The sequence below is a fragment of the Triticum urartu genome, chromosome 2A (assembly GCF_056163025.1).
Source record: "Triticum urartu cultivar PI428250 chromosome 2A, HENAU_Tu73, whole genome shotgun sequence".
NCBI lineage: Eukaryota > Viridiplantae > Streptophyta > Magnoliopsida > Poales > Poaceae > Triticum > Triticum urartu.
The window spans coordinates 98,679,627-98,703,435 of NC_141874.1; the positions used below are offsets into that span (position 1 = coordinate 98,679,627).

The following is a 23,809-nucleotide window of genomic DNA, read 5'->3' on the forward strand; positions in this document are numbered from 1 at the left end:
ACATATTGTCTTCGGCATTGCATGGCGGGTTCCTCCTCCGAATACTCCAAAGCTGTTGAACTATATCCGGCTCTGCATAACAGTTACAACCCTGAGCCACAAGGGCAAAATACTTAAACAAAATAAGTCATGTCTACTGACAGCCTTTTCTGGCGAGACGTTACGTCTGGCCTTATTATTATTTTGAACCGTTTTGTGGCCTCCCGCTTCGCGTTTCAAGGCACGGTCTTCATAGACACGTCTTGTCAAAGCAGAGATCGTGTCCCCTTATTGCGGGATTCCCATCAATACGTGTTTGGGTAATCCAACCGTGTCGTTCGCATGATCCCTTGGGAACAGGCAAGTTTTAAGGCTCATGGGGAGGCGCTTGATATTCACTGCCTTTATAACATGATAAGGATCCATCTTTTTACCTCACGCCTTCTTCTTCCTCAACCCTTCCATCCTCGAGCTCCAACGCCCAAGTTCCGATCCTTTCCATCGCCACCAAACACTCCAGCCATGTCCGGATCTGGCTCACACGGCAAGTGGATGGATTCCTCCATCACAGAGAGGAACGTCAAGGAACTCCGGGAAGCAGGGTACTTAGCCGCAGACATCACCTACCGGCTCCCTGCCAAAAAGCAGATGATATGTCTCCAACGTATCTATAATTTTTGATTGTTCCATGCTATTATATTATCAATCTTGAATGTTTTATAATCATTTTATAGTCATTTTATATCATTTTTTGGTACTAACCTATTGACATAGTGCCAAGTGCCAGTTCCTGTTCTTCTGTGTTTTTTACATCGCAAAAAAATCAATATCAGACGGAGTCCAAATGCCACGAAACTTTACGGAGATTTTTTATGGACCAGAAGGAACAGGCGCGCCCTGGTGGGTTGTGCCCACCTCGGGCGCGCCCCGGACCGCCTCTTTGCTCTATAAATACCCCAATAATTTCAGAACCCTAGGGGAGTCGACGAAATATTCATCCAGCCGCCGCAGAGTACAGAACCACCAGATCCAATCTGGAAACCATCTCGGATGGGGTTCACCACCTCCATTGGTGCCTCTCTGATGATGCGTGAGTAGGTCTTTGTAGACCTTCGGGTCCGTAGTTAGTATGTAGATGGCTTCATCTCTCTCTCTTGATTCTCAATACAATGGTCTCTTGGAGATCCATATGATGTAACTCTATTTGCGGTGTGTTTGTTGGGATCCGATGAACTTCGAGTTTATGATCAGATCTATCTTTTTATATCCATGAAAGTATTTGAGTTTATTTGATCTCTTTTATGCATGATTGCTTATAGCCTCTTATTTCTTCTTTGATATTTGGGTTTTGTTTGGCCAACTTGATCTATTTATCTTGCAATGGGAAGAGGTGCTTTGTAGTGGGTTCGATCTTACGGTGCTTGATCCCAGTGACAGAAGGGGAACCGACACGTATGTATCCTTGCTACTAAGGATAAAGCGATGGGGTCTATCTCTACATAGATATATCTTGTCTACAACATGTCATTGTTCTTATTGCATTACTCCGTTTCTCCATGAACTTAATACACTAGCTGCATGCTGGATAGCGGTCGATGTGTGGAGTAATAGTAGTAGATGCAGGCAAGAGTCGGTCTACTATTCTTGGACATGATGTGTCGGGGATATACCCCACGGTATGACCCGGCCAGAAATCTGACCCGGATGGACTTGGCGGTTTACTTGAGACCCGGCTGACACTTGGCGATTCATTGGCGACCCGCCCTGACATGGCGGTTTACAAGCAACCCGCCGGAACATTATGACTCACTGGTGACCCGGCGGGCGGGTCAGATGGATGACAAGGCCCAAGGCCCAGAAGGCTGGTTCATGTTAATGGTGGGACGGTTTATGAGGAAAGCACAAGGAATATTACCCTACAAAGCATTGCTGAGGAAATCATTAACTGGTAGCTGCTCGGTGGGCTGATGAGTAGGGGATTAATAGGCTAATCGGCAAGTTAATCGGCCATTTAATCAATTAATCGGATGATTTATCGGGTAATCGGCTACTCGGGGACCCTATGAGTAGGGATTAATCGGCAAGTTAACTGGTTAATCGGATGAATTCTTGAACAGGGCTACAAAGGAAGCAAGACTAGGACTCCACTTGTAATAGAGTAATCCTAATCCAAGTAGGACTAGTCATGTAAACCGCCCCTTCAACATATATAAGGAGGGGTAGGGCTCCCCAAAGTGGGAGAAGAAACAAGAAACAATCTCTAGGGATAGACATAACTAGGAGAGCCGGTTTACGGCGACTCCCTCATGAGCATAATGAGACCTAGCCACAAATATCATGTAGGGATATTCCGGATGATGTTTCCTAGGGTCAAAGCTGTCTAAATCCTTGTCTTATGTTGCGTCTCACGATTCCGCTCAACCCCTCTCAAGCTACTACATAGATGCGCTGGCCTCACGACTAAGTCCTCACACTAGGACATCTGCCGTGACAATTCCACGACATGATGCCTATATAATGATCATTGCCTGGATATCATCATAATTATTTGAAGTTCTATCAATTGCCCAACAGTAATTTGTTCACCCACCGCTTTGCTATTTTTCTCGAGAGAAGCCACTAGTGAAACCTATGGCCCCCGGGTCTTCTTCCTCATATTATTTGCCTTGGCGATCTATTTTTATTTGCTTTTATTTTCAGATCTATCAATCTAAAAACCCAAAAATACCTTGCTGCAATTTATTTTATTTGGCGTTCGATCTATCAATATTTAGAACCTTTTTCCTGTCATGCATCAATTTCTGGCACCGTTACCCGAAAGGGATTGACAACCCCTTTAACACGTCGGGTTCTGAGGATTTGTTATCTGTGTGCAGGGGCTATTTACGTTGTGTTGCTTGGTTCTCCTACTGGTTCGATAACCTTGGTTTCATATCTGAGGGAAATACCTATCGCCGTTGTGCTGCATCATTCCTTCCTCTTTGGGGAAATACTGACGTAGCTTCAAGTGACATCAAAAGGAATTTCTGGCACCGTTGCCGGGGAGGATCTTCAACATATACCAGGTTTCTAATGACAAATCTCATCTCCTTGCAATTTACATTATTTGCCATTTTTCTCTCGTTTTCCTCTCCCCCACTTCACAAAAATTTGTCGTTTTATTCACCTCTCTTTACCGTTCACCGTTTTCTTGTCAGATCTATCCTTTGTTTGCAATCATGAGTGATTTCGGTATGGCACTAATAGATGATGGCCTTACTCCTAAGATTGGACGTACGGGCAATCTAGATGCTAAAACTTTTATCTTGGGGCAAGGGAACGTTATGGGAAAATAACATATCCAAGAATTTTTGAATTGTGTTGGGAAGCTTAGTCTTGATGATGCTCCTATACTTAGAACTACTAGATCTTATGCGGATGCTATTTCAGCACTAGTTCTGAAACTTGAAAGTAAATTTATTCGTACCCATCCTACCTTGCAAAGATTGTTTTTGAGCTCCCCGTTATAAAGAATCCTAGAGCTAAAAAGTTAGCCACTCTTATTCTTATGGATGAGTTTGACTACATAATACAGGAAGCTAGGGAAATCTTTGATTTTTATGGTATGAATCATGAAAAACCTGTGATAGATGAAATTCTTTACAATAGTGACTATGATTTAAGACATTTGCTTGGGGACAATAAAATCTTTAATGAGAATCTTAAAAAGGAAGTCCCAGTTCTAGATATAATCCAACAAGTTTTCAATAATGTTAATTAACATTACTCTTGGATTGTTGCGGGAAATCAAAAGGGGTATGATGAAAACCAACTTAGGATTGCAAAGGCCTCTATGGATAACATGTTTTATGTTGTGTTTACAAAGCCTCGTGATGAAACTACCTCTAAGAAAGTCGAGAAGAAATACGAAAATACTTAGATCCTTGCTTTATGCCTAGCTAAGGGCATAAAACTATAGCGCTTGTTGGGAGGCAACCCAATGAATAAATTTTATTTTTGCTTTTTGCTTCCTGTTTTTGTGTGTTTACACAATTATGCTAATGTTATGATTGTGTTTTTTATGTTTTAATTAGTGTTTGTGCCAAGTAAAGCCTTTAGGATCTTCTTAGGTGATAGTTGTTTGATCTTGCTGAAAAACAGAAACTTTTAGGCTGACGAAATTAATTTTCCTTTTTTACCAAAGAGGGATAAAATACCCATTCCACTTGCAGTAGATTAACATAAAATTTTGTCAGGTTTTCCTAAGTTTTCAGATTTTTTGGAGTTCCAAAAGTATTCGAAATAGTCAGATTGCTACAGACTGTTCTGTTTTGACATTCTATTTTCTTTGTGTTGTGTGCTTATTCTTGATGGCTCTATGATTCTCTTTGATGAGTTTTTGCCATAGAAAAGTTGGATTACAGTAGATATAATACAAGAACAAAATATGAATTGGATTGATACAGTACTTATAGTAGTAATTTATTATTCTTATACTAGCGGATCTCATGAAGGTTTTGTTGAGTTTTGTGTGATTGAAGTTTTCAAGTTTTGGGTTATCTTATGATGGATGAAGGAAGGATGGAAGAGCCTAAGCTTGGGGATGCCCCGGCATCCCAAGCTATTATCCAAAAATGAGCAACCAACTAAGCTTGGGGATGCCCCCGAGTGGCATCCCCGCTTTCTTCCAACGATCATCGGTATTTTACTCGAAACTATATTTTTATTCATCATATGACATGTGTTTTGCTTGGAGCATCTTTTATGATATGAGTCTTTGCTTGTTTTATTTTGTGTTTTAAGTCATCAATCCTTGCTGGACACACCTATTTGAGAGAGCCAAAATTATGTCATGATTTGTTAGAATTGCTCTCTATGCTTCACTTAAATTATTATGAGCAATGGACTTGCTCTAGTGCTTCACTTATATATTTTTGAGCACGGTGTGCTTTAGTATTTTTGAAGAAATGCCCTCTTGCTTCACTTAGATTTATTTGAGAGTTAGTAAAATTTTCCAAGAAATTCTCTCTTGCTTCACTTAAATTAATTTGAGAGAAAGAAAAATATTATGCTCATGATCTTCACTTATATTTGTTTGAGCTTATGAAAAGCAATACATGAAAATTAGTCCCAAAGTGATAGATATCCAAGAAGGATATAATAAAAACTCTCATGTAGATCATTGGACAAAATAAACTTGATTCTTAGTAATAGTTTTGAGATATGATGTGATATGTGAGTCATCTTAATGAGTAATTATGCTTTAGTAAGAATATTGGTGTTAAGGTTTGTGATTCCCTATGCAAGTACGAAAGTCAATAGTCATGCAATGAAATTATATCCTACTTGTGGTGCATTATTTGGTGTTATTTATGCTTAATGCTTGCTTATGAGATTATCTGTTTCTTAGTTGGTCGCTTCCCAATCTTTTGCTAGCCTTCATTTTGCACTAAGTATGATCACTACTTGTGCATCCAAAAACCTTTAACCCAGTTTTGCCACATGAGTCCACTATATCTACCTATATGCGGTATTATTTTGCCGTTCTAAGCAAATTTGCATGTGCCATCTCTAATTTTAAAATAAATTTCTCTTTTGTGTGTTTGTTTCGCTCGCAGAGCGGTGAGGGGTGGCTAATATTTTCCATGCTAGATGTGTTATTCTCAAGATGAGTGTTTATTCACTTGTCATTGCACGAGAGTAAGGCAAAGGTATTATGGATGCCCAGTCCCAAAATGCAAAAAAATGAATTTACTTTATGTTATCAAATAATAAATTCCTTGAAAAGTGTTGGTATGGAGGGCAACCGTGGATACAGATAGCCATGGAAAGTGAAAGTTATGGTGGAAAAAGGAATAAACTTTATTTTCTGTTTGGGAACAGCCTATGATATATCTATGCATGGAAAGTATTGGGAACTCTAACTTGTTTTCGTTGGTGGGATGGATACACCTCTCAAAATATTTTTTATCTCTAAGTTTTTCGTTTGAGCTCTGGCACCTCTACAAATCCCTACTTCCCTCTGCGAATGGCCTTTCTTTTACTTTATGCAATTTTTATTTTTGAGTCTCCATCTTCTATTATAAAAGCACCAACTAGGAGGCAATATGATCGTACTTAAGCATTGGGTGTAGCTAATATTTGAGTGTGTTTCATGAATGGATCAATGTTTGAGCATGATGGGCTAGGGATAGCTTATTTTAGCGTTGATATTTTGAAAAGACATGGTTGCTTGTTGATATGCTTGAGTATCTAAATTATCATGTCAAAACTAGACTATCGCTTTGGACAACTAAAAGTCCAATTTTCCATGCTATAAAGAAAAGAATATGATATGACATGATAGGCAACATTGCACATCAAAAATTCTGTTTTTATCACTTACCTACTCGAGGATGAGTAGGAGTTAAGCTTGGGGATGCTGATATGTCTCCAACGTATCTATAATTTTTGATTGTTCCATGTTGTTATATTATCAATCTTGGATGTTTTATAATCATTTTATATCATTTTTTGTACTAACCTATTGACATAGTGCCAAGTGGCAGTTCCTGTTTTTCCATGTTTTTTACATCGCATAAAATCAATATCAGACGGAGTCCAAATGCTATGAAACTTTACGGAGATTTTTTATGGACCAGAAGGAACATGTTGGGCCCTGGTTGCACCTGGGGGCGTCTCGAGGAGGGGACAACCCACCAGGGAGCGCCAGGAGGCCTAGGCGCGCCCTGGTGGGTTGTGCCCACCTCAGGTGCCCCCCGGACCGCCTCTTTGCTCTATAAATACCCCAATATTTCCAGAACCCTAGGGGAGTCGACGAAATATTCATCCAGCCGCCGCACGGTCCAGAACCACCAGATCCCATCTAGACACCATCTTGGATGGGGTTCACCACCTCCATTGGCGCCTCTCCGATGATGCATGAGTAGTTCTTTGTAGACCTTCGGGTCCGTAGTTAGCTGCTAGATGGCTTCATCTCTCTCTCTCTTGATTCTCAATACAATGGTCTCTTGGAGATCCGTATGATGTAACTCTTTTTGCGATGTGTTTGTTGGGATCCGATGAACTTCCAGTTTATGATCAGATCTATCTTTTTATATCCATGAAAGTATTTCAGTTTCTTTGATCTCTTTTATGCATGATTGCTTATAGCCTCGTATTTCTTCTCCGATATTTGGGTTTTAATTGGCCAACTTGATCTATTTATCTTGCAATGGGAAGAGGTGCTTTGTAGTGGGTTCGATCTTAAGGTGCTTGATCCCAGTGACAGAAGGGGAACCGACACGTATGTATCATTGCTACTAAGCATAAAACGATGGGGTCTATCTCTACATAGATAGATCTTGTCTACATCATGTTATCGTTCTTATTGCATTACTCCGTTTTTCCATGAACTTAATACACTAGATGCATGCTGGATAGCGGTCGATGTGTGGAGTAATAATAGTATATGCAGGCAGGAGTCGGTCTATTAATCTTGGACGTGATGCCTATATAATGATCATTGCCTGGATATCGTCATAATTATTTGAAGTTCTATCAACTGCCCAACAGTAATTTGTTCACCCACCGCTTTGCTATTTTTCTCGAGAGAAACCGCTAGTGAAACCTACGACCCCCTGGTCTTCTTTCTCATATTATTTGCCTTGGTGATCTATTTTTGTTTGCTATCTATCAATCTAAAAACCCAAAAATACCTTGCTGCAATTTATTTTATTTGGTGTTCACCGGCGAGGAAGAGTAGAACATGCGAGACGGACATGCCCACTTGAGACACAATGCCATGCCACCTGCCATGCCCTACTCATCCTCGGAGGAGTCCACGACCTCTTCATCACCGGTGCCGGTGGACCCGAGGTCAATGATGGACATGGACGGTCCGTCGCTGTCCACCTGCCACATGCGACTCCAAAAATTGGACGGCGGCGCATTGGGCGCGCAGCTGGTGGCGTTCTCGTCCTCGACCGCCTGCTCTGCCAATGCTTGTGCGACCGCATCCGCATATGCCTGCATTGGCACTACTTGCAAGCGGCACGTTGAGCTCACACGGCCTCATAGAGCACCTGCTGCTCTGCAACGAAGGTCGGGTTCACCACGACCATGGCGACCACGATCTCCTCACTAGCGCGCTCGCCGTAGATTTTTCCTCCGCCTACCGGTGTTGCTCGAGGAGGAGCGGGTTGTACCCCTGCTCCTTCTACACATGCCGAAACGCCGATATAGGAGACGGCGCATGCGGCTCCTCATCCACCATGGCGGCATAGTGCACCTGCGCCTGCTCCACGGTCAAGCTGGCATGCACCAGCGCCGGCTCTGACGCGGTGTCGTCGTCGGAACCCATCTCCATTGTGGGGTCATCGTCAAAGACCTTGGGGGAGCTGACCGGCATGCCGACCTCAATCTGCCTCGCGTGGCGGCTCTGCCAGGCGGCCACAAGGATGGCAAGCTCGTGCTTCATCTCCGTCGTCAGGCTCTTCCACGGAGCGTTCCCGCTCACGGTCATGGTGGATGTGGTGCAACGGAGGAGTATGTGGAGCGGATGTGTTGTGGTATGGAGTTTAGCCGGGTGTGGCCGCCTTTAAATAGTGGACTCCGATGGGGCCAAACATCCGGATGCGTCAATGCACGGGGCCGAAGTTGGTTCCTCGGCATATGGACGGATGATCATTGAACGGATGTGGTAGATATCAGTCTCGTCCCATACAGTAAACGTCTGTTCGACATTGAACAGGCGCGGACACCGAAGACGCAGTGCAGGCGGCGCTCTCGGCCGACGTGCCACTTCAATGCCGGCGCCAGTGAGAGGTCGCATCCGCTCGTGGGCTGGCATCAATGCGGAGCGGCCGCTCTACAACGACATGAATGCAGGCAGCTGGCGCCAGACGGGAACGCACGCAGGCGAAGAATGAGGGTTTTTGTGGCAATGGTCGTCAGGAATGGGCATAGCAGCGGTTCGGACGCCCGCAAAGCCCCCCCCTCCCCCCCCCCCCCGCCGCCTCTCTAATTTGCGGGGAAAGTGTGTCCGGATCGATGGCTTCGGGTGTCCGAACCGTGTGGTCCCGACGTATGCGGGCGGTTTCAGGTTAGCGTTGGAGATGACCTTAGCAGATTAGCAGGGATCCAGCTCCTCTGACGTGCCTCGTGGGCTCATATCTGCCGCTAATTCCTGCCCCTTAAACCCATTAAGCGTTGCATGAAGGGCAGCCAACCAGCTATGCCACATGGCGCAAGCTGGTTGGCTGCGGTGAGCAATATTTTGAAAACAAATTAGATGAAGGTGAGTATTAGTTTTAAATTTATTTTTTTATTTTTAGATGGAGGTGAGGACCTCTGATGTTTTTTAAATGAAGGGTTATGTAAAGTGGCGCTCGTTGGTAGGCTTTGGTGGTCATTTGTTTTTCTTTTTTTACTTCTTTTTTTAATGTAGGTGAGGATTTTTTTTTTTGAGATTTTTTTTAGACAGAGACGAGGACTTTATGTATTTAAAATGAAATAAAAATATGTTGCACAGTTTTCTCTCAAATGGCGTCACAGGATGGTCCCCACTTCCCAACCACTAGTCCCATCCAACGGCAGCTGAATGCTTGGTCGCAAAACTGATGGATAAGAAAAATCATTAGCTAATCATTATCACTGCCCCCGTCCATTACACTCGCGCGCTTTGTCGCTGATTCAGACGTTTAACAGCAGAAAAGCTGCGAGTGCATACTGAACAAACAGATAGGATTCAGACGTCTAAATGAAAAGGCACAAGTGTATATCGAACAAGCAGAACAAGAAGGGTGCTCTAAATTTACTGATCGGTGCGAAACACCGGCACTCCTAGTGCGCGGTGAGATCCCACGTCGGAAAAGAATTCCTAGCGCCCTCCTCTCCTAGCGCCGCCGGCACTCCGCCCACGGCGGCCACCAACCTCCACTGACGCTGGTCTCTCCGGCCGCGTCAGCCACTACTATATCAGCACCATCCACTCGCGACCACCTAGAGTTTCATGGCCCTCTCTAATCTGAAGTTTGACCCTGGGCTGGAGTTTGAGGCAAGAATTTGGAAGGATTTTGGTACTCCTAACAAGTTTATGGAGGGGCTCAATCTGCCAAAATTCTTCCTGGTCGTTGAGTTTTCTTTTTCTTTGGGGCAATGATGGCCCTAATTCTATAAATGAGTTTTGGGCATTCAAACTAGAAAAATTAGCAGAATGGACTACGGTTTCTAGGAAGGAGTCCAAATCTTTTCATCTTTTGTTGATGCTGCTCGTTCTCCTCGCTACTTCTATGATTATCCTCATTAGGATGGTCAGTCTTAAATTAATGGGCGCAATTCGGTGTTTCGGAGAATTAAATTTCGGCAAAGGCGGGGTATCCGGCTAGGAAATCCCTATACGACACATTCTGCGTCAAAACAATTGGGACGGCCCATTTAACCGGTTCCATCGTTTTCATCGTTTCCGGTTTTAGGAACGTTCTAGAGTTTCCCAGCCGGTTTATTCTAGTTCTGGAAACTTTCTAGAAGGTTACCTTAACCGGGTTTCCTGTTTTTTTTGTTTATTATTTTTTATTTTTTCCCCTTTTTATTTCCTTTTCTTCTTTATTTTTATTTGTTTTCTGTTTGTTTTTTCTTTTATTTTTTTCAAGTTTATTTTTTTAAAGAACATCTTTTCAAAAGTGTTAATTTTATTGAAAAATTCCAGAACTTTATGAACTATTTGTGTTTTAAAAAATTGTTCATAAATTCAAAGAATGTTCGCATTTTTCAAAAATTGCTCAGAAATTCAAAAAAGTGTTCTTTTTTACAAAATATGTTTGAATATTACTTTTCCAAATTTTCTAAATTTTTCAAAAAATATTCATGTTTTAAAAAATTGTTCATATTTCATTTTTTACAGGAGTTTCAGAAAATGTTCCAGTTTGAAAAAATGTTCACAAGTTTAAAAAAATCGTGTTTTCAAATTTTTTTCAGGAATTTCAAAATATGTTCACATTTTCAAATTTCGATTTGAAATTTTAAAAATGTTCCCGTTTTTAGAAAATTTGTTCATGATTTTCAAAAAAAATTCCTGTTTTTCAAAAAGGTTATAGTTTTCTTTTCCTGAAAAACTGTTCGCAAGTTTGGAAAGTGTTTGATTTTCAAAAGTGTCCTTTTCGAAATTTAGTTCGGGAGGTTAAAAAAAATTGTTTAGAAGTTTGAAAAATGTTCTTATCTTCAAAATTTTGTTCATAAATTTTAAAAAATCTGTATTTTCTTTTAGAAATCTCTAATTTGAAAACATAATATTTTTAAACTTCATTCTGGGTTTCAAAATTCTTCAAAAGTTTGGAAATATTCCTGGTTTTTCAAAAAAAAATCACAAATTCAAAAAATGTTCTTGACATTCAAAAAAAGTTTGCCTTTTCCTAATTTTGTTCATAGTTTAAAAAATTGTTCTATTTTCAATTTTTTGTTCAGAAGTTCATTAATGTTCCATCTTTCCTAAAACATTCATTTTTAAAAAAAAGTTATGTTTTCAAATTTGGTCATGAATGTTCCCTTTTTCTAAAATTTGCTCAAGATTGATTTTTTTTACTCTTCCATATAGTGTTAACGTTTTCAAATAATTGTCCAATTTGTAAAATTCGTTCATAAATTTGAATTGTTTTTGTTTCAATAAGTATTCGCTTTTGAAATAAAAATACGTTCAAATTTCCAAATAATATTTAGTTCTGTCACTGCTCACAGCCGTTAAAATCCACGCTGCAATTAGTAGACAACCAAATAGTGTATTCCAGTGTTTATGAACCATTGCGTACTACCACGAGGTGCCGAGTTCGAATCCTCGTTTGTCCATCTGTTTTAGGGATTTTATGGGTTCTAGCTACTTAAATGTCCGCGCTGCTTATTATTGAGGAAAGGTGTTCACCTCAGGTGGCTTGGTTCCCGAAATGACGATGAACGCGTCGCGAGTTCGAACACAACACATAATGCATTATTTTTGCTGATTTTTTTTCCTGCGTTGCGGGGTTGGTTACCTGGGCTGGCCCGTTAGTTCGGCGCCTGCGTGAACACCCGCCAGTTTGCTGCATAATGCGGCACATAGGAGGTCCCATCCGGGTATTCACATGGAAAAAGGGTCACGTCAGACTAATGGGCCAGGTTCTTCTGCTGCTGACCGCTGGCCTTTCTGTGGTCGTTGTATATGTTTGGGCATTCTCAACCCAGCTGTACTGCAAGGCCTGCAATTGCGGGGCCCATGTTGGCACTAATTATTTTCGGAAATGTTAACTAGCAACCGTTCACCCCTTAAAAAAAGGCGACCCTTCTCCAAGGGACCAATCTCGGCGAACACGCTCTCTTTTCTCAGATTCACTGCACGAATCTTGGCACAGGGATAGGAGACACGCCAGGTGGCTTGGTTCCCGAAATGACGATGAACGTGTCGCGAGTTCGAACACAATGCACAATGCATTATTTTTGCTGATTATTTTTCCTGCGTTGCGGGGTTGGTTACCTGGGCTGGCCCGTTAATTCGGCGCCTGCGTGAACCCCCGCCAGTTTGCTGCATAATGCGGCACGTAGGAGGTCCCGTCCGGGTATTCACATGGAAAAAGGGGCACGTCGGACTAAAAGGGCCGGGTTCTTCTGCTGCTGACCGCTGGCCTTTCTGTGGTCGTTGTATATGTTTGGGCATTCTCAGCCCAGCTGTACTGCAAGGCCTGCAATTGCGGGGCCCATGTTGCCACTAATTGTTTTCAAAAATGTTAACTAGCAACCGCTCTCCCCTCAAAAAAAGGCGACCCTTCTCCAAGGGACCAATCTCGGCGAACACGCTCTCTTTCCTCGGATTCACTGCATGAATCTTGGCGCAGGGATAGGAGACACGCCAGATTTCAAACTCTTTCGATGTGAAACCAAACCCAGCAAAACGTTATCCTATTCAAAACACTAATGTCCACCACACTGCTAGCGATGTGCGACTCCTCCTTGAAGACATGTAAATGAATCCCGGTTCCTTCTCTTTTTCCCCCTTTTTACTAGATGGCAAAATATGTTTTTTTCTTAGGTGCATGGAAATTTTTCTAAAAAAAATTACATAACATTTTTTATAAATTTTCAAATTTCGTCATATGGCAGTTTTATTATTTGTAACATGACATTTTTATTATTAAGAGGATGACTTTTTTTCCCACATTGAGGGGTTGGTTACCTGGGCTGGCCCATTAGTTCGGCGCCTGTGCGAACCCCCGTCAGTTTGCCGCATAATGCGGCACATAGGAGGTCCCATCCGGGTATTCACATGGAAAAAGGGTCACGTCAGACTAATGGGCTGGTTCTTCTGCTGCTGACCACTGGCCTTTCTGTGGTCGTTGTATATGTTTGGGCATTCTCAGCCCAGCTATACTGCAAGGCCTGCAATTGCGGGGCCCATACTGCCACTAATTGTTTTCGGAAATGTTAACTAGCGACCGCTCACCCCTCAAAAAAAAGGCGACCCTTCTCCAAGGGACCAATCTCGGCGAACACGCTCTCTTTCCTTAGATTCACTGCACGAATCTTGGCGCAGGGATAGGAGACACGCCAGATTTCAGACTCGTTCAATGTGATACCAAACCCATCAAAATGTTATCCTATTCAAAACACTAATGTCCACCGCACTGCTAGCGATGTGCGCCTCCACCTTGAAGACATGTGAATGAATCCCAATTCCTTCTCTTTTTTTCCCTTTTTACTAGATGGCAAAATATGTTTTTTTTTCTTAGGTACATGGAATTTTTTCGAAAAAATTACATAACATTTTTTATAATTTTTCAAATTTCATCATATGGCAGTTTTATTATTAGTAACATGACATTTTTATTATTAAGAGGATGACTTTTTTTTCTAATGCTCACAAGTCACGATTGTATTTGTACATTGCAGTTTTATTACTAATAACATGACATTTTTATGATTAGGATTGCAAAATCTCGGTCGACTGAGACTTAAGTCTTAAGTCCATGCTATATTCGTGAGATCTTATGTGGAAATTCGTGCAAAATTTTCTTTCAATTTTTTGCTTTCTTCTTTTTCATATGTTATGTGACTTGACTGAGACTTCGTTAAGTATCAGTCGGCTGATAACGAGGCACATCCTTTTATTATTAAGATGATTGCATTTTTTTATTAAGGGGATGACAATTTTTTGTCTTTACAAAAATAGTCATGCTTGGACTATAGAAAAATTATTGGGCGTATCTACATAAAACATTTTTCTGTTTAAAGTTGTCATCGGACCAATTTTGTTTTGTTTTACAAATTAGAGCATGTCAATTTTTGTTCTTTTGTATGTTTTTCCTGCTTTTTTTGCATAAGTTTCTTTTTTGGTCAATGACATTTATTTTCTTCAAAAAATGAGTGAATTGGGCCTACCCCGTTTTCCAAACGTGCTTCGTGGGCCACTGGAAGAACTCGATGGTTCGCTGGAACAAGGGATAGCGACCGTCGAAAAAGAACATGATCGTTTGCTCGATCGATGCTCCTGAGGCGAACTAATTCATTTGATGGGAGCCTCCTCCTAATGATTGGTCGCCACTTATTTGGGTTCATTTGTTTTGAAGGATTGTTAGCTAATTTCGAGTGCTAATCAAAAATCTCAAGCGTGGATCAGCCTCCACGTCGCTGGTGGGGCTGCGCACACAGGCGCAACACTTGCCTGGAGGGCCGAAGATACCGATAGGCGGGGCTGACCGGCACTCACGGGCGTGCCCAACACCGTCGAATGATGGTGACCCCGGCGTGTTCTCGGTCCATCCGTCATGGATCGCCAAAACAGGTTGGCCGGGTACGTGTCATCCGGGCGGATCACATGGTGCGGAGAGTTTTGTAGGTTTTATTGGGCCTCTAAGTGTGAAGTTTTGTAGGACAATAATAAATTTTACTTAAGTGAATGACCTAAAATTTATCAATTCGTGGTAGGTGTAAGATGAAGATGGATATCTCTTAAACAATCTTACAATCAAATACAAGAAATTTATTGTGTCCCCAACACACCCAATACAATTGTCAATTGTATAGATGCACTAATTCGACGAAGAGATGGTGATACAAGTGTAATATGGATAGTACAAATAGGTTTTTGTTATCTGAATTAAAAAAAGTAATGTAGCAATAACATAAGTGGATGAAAGTGGTGTCTCAATACTTGGAACCAAGACCTAGAGTTTATACTTTCACTAATTAGTGCAATCTCTCAACATCATTAACATAACTAAACCACATGATAAATCCCTCAAAGTGTAGCAAAGAATCATTCTAAACTTTCTATGTCTATCGGAGAAAGTAGGATGGAATCATGTATTGTCTTTCCAATCAAACTTATGAACCACCCCAAAGTGTCAGAATAGTCCTAGAGATCGTACTATGACAACACCATATGATACATAATGTTCAACATTTATGTCACCTAGAGTACCCAATGTCATCACACGTACCCGCAAATACTAGACATGCATCAAGTAATCTCAAATCCAAAGTATTCAATCCAATATAAAGAAACTTCCAAGAGCAAGACTTAATTCACCATAAAAAGAGATAGAGGGAGATGAATATCATAAGGTTCAACTTTATTAATAAAGCTCATGATACATCAAAATTGAAATCCATCAAGAACATGAGAGATAAAGAGAGATCAAACACATAGCTACTAGTACATACCCTCGACCCCGAGAATAAACTACTCACGCATCACCACATGGAGGCAACAAGCTTGATGAAGACGCCTCTCGTGGTGTCTTCCCCTTCGCCAGAGTGTCGGAAAAGGCCTCCAAATTGGATCATCATGAAACAAGAACTTCGGCGGCGAAAAAATTGTTTGGGGTCTCACTCCGAGGGTTTTGGAATATATGTGAATTAATAGGCCAAAGATCAGGGTTAATGGAGCCACGAGAGGCCCATAAGCCAGGGTGGTGCGCCCTACCCCCAGGGCACTCCCCCTATCTTGTGGCCACCTCGTGGGTCTTATGGTCCTCCCTCGAAGCTACTAGGGTCTCTTATATTTCAGAAAAAATCATCAAAAAGTTTCGTCATGTTTGGACCTTCATAGGTATCAATTTTCTGTAAAACCAAATACAAGCAGAAAACAACTACTGACATTGGGCACTGGATTAATATGTTAACCCATAAAAATAATATAAAAGTGCACCAAAACCATATATAATTGATGTAAATATAGCATGAATACTTCATAAAATTATAGATATCTTGGAGACGTATCACCCTACCTCCACAGAGAATTGTTGGGCGAGATGGACGTGGAGGCCGAGGATGGCGCTATGTCTAAGCACGGGTGGGCCGAGAACCTCGATCTCCTCAGATAGCCGATTGTCAAGTCGGAACAAACAAATATGCCCATGAAGTGACTATAGGCAAATGTGGACAAAATTTGCCGTGGATCACCTCAAGGCCTGACCCAAATGAAAAGAGGCTTTTAAGACCCGAAAACCCACCTCGATCGATTTATCAATCCAGCTAACGCCTACTTGGATAGGCGGGATATGTGTCTTAGCTGGCCAAGAATGGCAGCGTAAGCGACTACACGAGAGATCGTGGTGTAACCTCGTCGAACGTTCACCATGCCACGACAAGAGTTCGAGAAGCCGCTCACCCTAATGTTTTATGGATGAGGTCATGCAGCATCAGTTCTTGGACGGGTTTAGAATCACAAATATCGAGCACTAATAGGATGACATATCCCTCGGTATGGACCGAGGATTTCCTAATTGTCTTCCACATTGCGGGTGGAGACAACATCCACACAGTCAAGTACATGTCGTTCAAGCTAAAAGGTTCGGTCAGGTATTGGCTGAACAGTCTTCCACCTGACTCGAACAACGAGTGGGATGATCTAGAGGACGAGTTTATGACAAATTTTCAAGTCACTTATGTAAAGCCTCCAGATGTCGATGACTTCGCCCATACCGTTTAGAAGTAAGGTGAGTCGGTGCGCAAGTTCTAGATTTACTTCTCGACAAAGAAGAACAGATAGTGGATTGCCCCCACGCTAAAGCCATTGCATCATTCCTCCACAACATTAGTGACGAATGGCTAGCCGGAGAAATCGGGCACGTCAAACCAAGGATAATGGCGGACCCTGCCTAGATAATGACCAAATTATGTGCTAGTGAGGGTAACAGGCTCACAAGCAATGCCAAAACAGCGACCCCGACACTTCCGAGGTGCACGATGAAAATGGTAAACCTTGGTGTAATTGACAGAATAAGCATCGCAATCGGAGCGACAACGACGTGAGGATGGGGAAGTCAATGCTGGATTCGGCAACCAAAGCCAGGGGGCGGCAAGAAGTCGTTCCAAGGATGTAAAGGTGGTGGCTCGCAGTTGGACAAGATTTTGGATCAGGCCTGCGCCATCCACAAAAACACCGAACAGCCAGCCACTCACTCCAACCGAGATTGTTGGGTAATCAAGGAAGTCAGGAAGGTCGCGACCAAGAAACAGGGCAAAGGTAAACCTGAGAATAATGATAACGGGGACAGAGACCAGCCCGGGCTAATCCTGAGGTTAAGGGTGTGAACTTGATCTATGCAACCTACGTCAGCAGGAAGAAGCGGAAGCGCGTGTTCCATGAGGTATATGCCGTGGAGCCCATTGAGCCCAAGTATTACCCATGGGCAGAAATACCGATCACTTTTGATCGGCGAGATGACCCGACCAGTGTCCACCATGGCGACAGGACAACTTTGGTCCTCGACCCCATAGTTGACGGCTTCCATCCAACTCGAGTCCTCATAGATGGCAGCAGTAGCCACAACGTTATAGATGCTGATGCATATCGACCCAGCATGGATCCTCCCTAGTAATACCAAATTTAAAGTATAATACTGGGTGTCGGGCAGAGTGATCCTGGACGTAGTGTTCGGCACACCCATCAACTATCGCAATTAAATTAAGTTGTAAGCTTCGACATTGTTCGCTTTCGGAAAGCTATCTCCACCACAACGGTTTGTAATATCTTTAAGCATGTATCCATTGTTAGCTAGATCTTTCAGCTCGACCCTTTTTAATATTGAATAAAGAGATGCCCACAGTTTGGGCTGCGTATACACTCATGGTGCATCATTTCTCTCATTCAATTTTGATCGCTATAGCTATTTCATTCTCCTCGGACCGAATACCTCATCGGACGTCGTTAAGCGCCAACACAGGTACTCGGGGGCTGCATAGACAGCCCAAAACAAAGTGTCAAAGTGCTTTGGGGAGCCGTCGATGACTTCCTCGGACCTTATGCCATGATATGCATCGATTTTGACTTGTGTCTTCGGTCAGTAGCTGGATTGTGTGGCTCCTATATTTACCCCTTACGTTTTCGCATTGTTCGGCTAAGAGAGTGTCGGGAGCACCTCCATGATTATTACTTCTGATTTAAATCGGTTAAGTATCTCAGGTGGATGAAGCCAAAGATTGACTGTCACAACGTGTGTAAAATCGGTCGGCATGTCGGATATAGAAATATTACAACCGTCAGGATTGATTGCATAAAGCAAAACGACTTTGCTTAATGAAGTCATAATATCTGCTCTTTCTAAGTTTACGTCCGGTACAGCCGAGGTCACGCATAGGAGGCAGAACCGGATGTTGAGGTTACAAGAGCAATGCTTCGGTAGACCCCCCTCACAAAGCGTATAAAGGACAATATAGACATTTCACAAATTATACAGTAGTTTGTTGTACACGTATTAATAAAAAAAATTAGACACATATCCGTAACAAATAAAAGCACTTGCACCTGGTATCGAACTCACAACCTGGCCATGAATGGAACCGATGCTAACCAGATAGCCTAGTAACTGAGTACAGCTAAAAGGCAGTGCTAACATTTAAAGTACTATTTAGAATTGCAGATCCGACTTTTTCTTTTCTTTTCCAATACTTTTGCAAAACAATGCGAACAAAATTTCTTGAAAATGCCAACAATGTTTCAAAATCATAAAAAAATAGAATATTCTTTTCTTAAATATGAACAGTTTTCTAAAAAGTGAATTTAAAATACGCACTTAACATTTTCCCAGTATACGGTGTTTTTTTTTCAAATACAAACTAAACTTTCTTTAAAATATATGCTGAATATTTTTGAAATGCACGTTGAATAAAATTAGTAGACATGATGAACACTTTTTATACACAGTGAACATTTTCCCAAAACCGGTTGCTCGTTCAAAGTGGGCCAACGCATATCGTGTGGGTCGCTTTACTTCAACAAAGCCATGACAGTTTGACACCCTCGGGCGGCAAATAGGGTTCGCCTTCGGGAAGTAGAGTCAGATAGAAGGTGCCACGCACAGTATGCTGCCTCGACTGGCCCCGTCCATTATCGCACGCGAAAACAGGGAAACTACCTTTAAAAGGAAAGGGCAATGAGCGGATCAAACCCTGTAACTCTCACTGCCGACCGCTCGCCGCTAGGTACACAAACTGATAAGCTCAAATGTCTAACTACAAAAACGCAAACTACTAGAACTATCCTTTACCAACCAGCTTACTCAGACTTTTTCCACTATTTCTTTCTCTTTTTTGCTGATAGTTTTTGTTTCTTTTCCATTTCCATTTTTCCAAAATTTCAAAAAAAGTTTGCCTATTCAAATTTTGTTCATAAATTATAACATTCACATTCTAAAAAATTATACAAACATTGAACAGACACAATTGTAAAAAAAAGGTACAAACATTGGAATACAAATATTCATAAAATACAAGGCTTCATCTCATAGCATGTTGTTTTTCGACATCCTTTTTTTCAGTGGCTTGTATGACCAAGTTATGGCACCATGCCAAGTTGCTTTGCTTTTCGACAAATTTTGTATTTTCTGGAGTTTTCTCGGTAAAAAATGGTCGATAAATGGCGGGACGTGTCGCAACTTGCATATGGTGTAGGAAATCATTCAAACCTGGCGTAAAACTACCATGGGCACGCCTACCTGCTTACGGAAGTTTGGGTCAGTCTTGAGATTTCCAAAAATACCATGTTCGACGGAGACTGTTCGGTTAGAACAGAAGAGTCCAATTGGGAGTAGCCCATTTCTCAACATCTCTTAAATGGTCTCAGTTTTTTTCATGTCATTGTATGATCGATTTAAGGCACCATGTCATGTGGTTTCGGGTTTCAACAAGTTTTGCATTTTTTGGAACATGAATTGAGAAAAATATTCATGTTTTTAGATTTTTCTGAAGGATTTGAGAAAGTTCATCGATTTTGAAAAAAGTCCATCAATTTTGGCAAAACAAGTTCATCTACTTTGAAAATATGCATTCATTTTGAAAAACTTCATCAATTTTGAGAAAAAGGAACATTAATTTTGAAAAAAAAATCATCTATTTTCAAAAAATGTTCATCAATATTTTTTATGAATTTTTAAAAAGTTATCGATTTAGGAAAACGTTCACCAAGTTTGAAAAAATATTCGCAAATTTTGTTAAAAGCCCATTCATTCATAAAAACGAAATTGGAAAAAGTTTGCACATTGCAAGAGAAAAGGGAAAATAAAAAATGAACAAAAAAGAAAGGAAAACGAAAAATAAGAAATAGAGAAGGAAAATAAATCTGGGACAAAACCGTTAAAAACGAGAAAAAAAGAGCAAGAAAAAGGAAAGAAGGAAAGAAGTAAAGAAGAAAATTGGGGGAAAAAAGCGGATAGAAGAAAAGAATAAGAAAGACACCTGCAACCATGTTAAGTGGTGGTGGCAAGTTGGTTATGGCGTTGCATTTTGAACCAAAGGTTCCTGTCTCGAATCTTGGGACACTCATATATTTTTGCAATTTAAAGAGATGGTTGGGACGGCCCAGCGCGCAAGTGTACGGCCTATATGTATACATCGAATGGATATTCTAAAAAGAAAAACATACACAACAAAATATGACCATCATGTCCTTTATTATGAAGAGGTATGGGCTAATCTGAGCCGTCCTTGTGCTTAGGGGGGTCTACCAAAGCAGAAGTGAAAGTGACGAGTGCCTCTAAACCAAAACCATGATGATTAATCTCATTAACTAATTATTAAAGTGTACACTGACAATATTTTCAGTAAATTAAATGTAATGAGAAAATGAGTTACGCAACCTTAGTGCCAAATAATAATTAAATGAAGAACAGTAATGGAAAGTCCATAATAACACACACAACTCTGGTCGGTTTCTAGTCACTTAGGAGTAGTTCTTGTTGATGGACCAGCACTTGTGTCTGATCTCCCCATTCTTGCTGGTCTTCACGTCGATGTTGCCCATCTTCACCATGGCTTCCCCGAACTTTAACTCCCAGTCCACGGAGAACTTAGCATTTTGTTTCACGGATTCAAGTGTCTTGGGCGACTCGAGCGCGGCATCTGATTTCAACAACACTTCGTGGCTAATCACGTTCTTGTAGTATTGGTTGTCCAGGTATCCAGGGGTGTAGATGTCCTGATCCACCGTAGGGTTGTCGCCTCTGCTGCACTGACTTGTCACCAAGTTGGCCAACGTAGAGTTCATGGCCATGGGATCCGAAGAAGGGTTGGGCGGCAGGCGGTCACGGAAGGACGAGCAGTGGGAGACGCCGACGGAGTGCGCGCCGGAGAGGGTGACCATGTCGTCGAGGCTGAGGCCCTTGTTCGCGAACAAACCCTCGAGCATCGTGATGTCGGCGAAGGGAGGGGGCAGGTTGGGGAGGGTCTCGCTCGCGAGGGACATGTTCCCGTCGTAGCGGCCCGACGGCATTTCGAAGTACATCGTCTCGTTGCTGAGGAAGTAGGTGGCGTCGCGCGCAGCAAAGGCGACGATGTCCGCGCACGAGACGACACGCTCGCACCCGGGCGTGGCCTCCAGCGCGTCCTTGATCCTGTCGATCACCTCGAAGCCGCGGAGGCTGTGCCTGTTGGGGATGCCGTCCTTCTCGGTCGGCTCGTTGGGCGTGGCGCTAATGTCAAGGAGGACAGACCCATCGCAACCCTGGCATGGAAATGCATGAATTGTTCACGTCAAATGGCAAACATGCATGCGAGAGATCGACGTGTGCAGCGTATGTAACTCTGGATATATGCATACCTGGACGAAGCAGTCGTGGAACAAGAGGCGGATGAGCCCGGCGCCGATGCCACGGTCGCGGTTCACCTCCTCCTTTACAATGTTACTCACGATCATCTCCGCTCCATAGCAAGTATTCTCGACCTTGGAGTAGTGACCGTAGGTGAGCGACGGGGCAGGAGGAGGAAGAAACCCATAGCTTGCTTCGCACGTGCGCGCCACGCAGCCAAGCAATGCTAGCAGCAGAGCCAAGGTGGCAAACTTCTTTTCACTACCAGCCATGGTTGCTAGCTCTCGAAACTAATACGGAGCTCGAGAGAGTGGAGGGGGGAATTGATCAGAGATGGGTGAAGGAAACTTGATGTGTTGCAGGCCTATTTATAGGTCGAAGCTGACCCTGAAACTTGATGTGCTCCTGTAAACTTTTGTTTTTGTTTCTTGAACCGGTGGTAGGTTGCATGTGTGTGCTCAAGTCAACCAGGAACATCCATGGGGAGCACAATCTCACAGCCCAACCGGCTAACATTGCAGCTTAGGTGCTCCGATGCGACCTCAATCCTATATCTGTGACCAATGACCAGCATTACCGGGCCAAAGCATTATTTTGGGGATGTTCGAAGGATTTTCTGCAAAGCTCACACTGATCAAATGTTGCCTAGTGAATCTGAGATCCAGCGGCCGACTTCACATCGGAGCATGGGAGCGGGAGCATCCTCCGGAGCACCTGATATTCTCACGGTTCACCAACGAAGCAATAGTAGGACTATTACAAGATCTATTAGAATATACACAAATATCTCTCTACTCCTAAAGGGCTTCTTCTCACAAGTAGAATTATTACAGGATTATTACAAGATATACACAACATTCGTAGCTTCTCCTCATCGATTTATTTGTGTCTGTTTTTCTCCGCCTCACCTCCCATCATCCCTTCTCATTGGTTTATTTTCTCACTCCGATAAAAAACCAAATCACATTAAATGGGGAGATCTTGTTTCGTGCTTGTTTTGACTAGTGTTGATTCAATTCAATCACGTAACTAAGAAATCAGAATTCACATCATATATGTGAGATCACCTTTGTATAATAAAATATAAAAATAAGATTTGTCTCGATAACATTCCAAAACAAAATAAGATATTCCTTAATGTGCTTCCTTTTATTTTTATCATTATCCCTACTATTGAATGGCAATCACAACTATCATAATACCACAAAAATAATATATATTTTTCTTATCTTACCAAATCACATATGTCTCTACTTCTAAGGGAGTTGGTACCTTCTCCTCACCTGTTTATTTTCGTGCTGTTTTTTTCCATCTCACCTCCCACCACCCCCTCCCACTGGTCTATTTTCTCCCTCCCATTAAAAAATCAAATCACCTTAAATAGGAAGATCTTGTTTTGTCTTTGCTTTGGCAGGTGTTCATTCAATTCAATCACAAAATTAGAAATTCAAAATCCACACCATATATGTGAGATCACCTTGCTAAGATAGACATAATTTTTTTCTCGATAACATTTCAAAACAAAATAAGATATTCCTCAATGTGCTTCCATTTATTGTTATCATTATCACTGCTATTAAATGACAATCACAACTTTTCTAATACAATAGAAATAACATAATTTTTTTCTTACCTTACCAAATCGCATATTTTTTCTTATCCTATCCGATTACATATATCTCTATTATTAAAGAAGAGTTGGTAGGCCGGTATACACGGTTTATTTTCGCCAATATGGTTTACTTTCGCGTTCACCTCCCACAAACCCCTCCATGCTGTTTTTTCTCTTCCATGCACACTCCCACCTCTGTGGTGGCAGGCGG

At 42.0% G+C, this 23,809-nt stretch overlaps 1 protein-coding gene across 1 annotated transcript; it reads right to left on the reverse strand.

The window, feature by feature from the left end:
• Positions 1 to 21,093: 21,093 nt before the first annotated feature.
• LOC125530554 (peroxidase 2-like) lies at positions 21,094 to 22,308 on the reverse strand. The gene is made up of 2 exons (XM_048694935.2): positions 21,998 to 22,308; positions 21,094 to 21,901 (listed from the first exon to the last, which is right to left on the reverse strand). The coding sequence occupies exons 1-2, from the start codon at positions 22,256 to 22,258 to the stop codon at positions 21,122 to 21,124; spliced, it is 1,041 nt and encodes a 346-aa protein (XP_048550892.1). The 5' UTR covers positions 22,259 to 22,308; the 3' UTR covers positions 21,094 to 21,121.
• Positions 22,309 to 23,809: the final 1,501 nt, after the last annotated feature.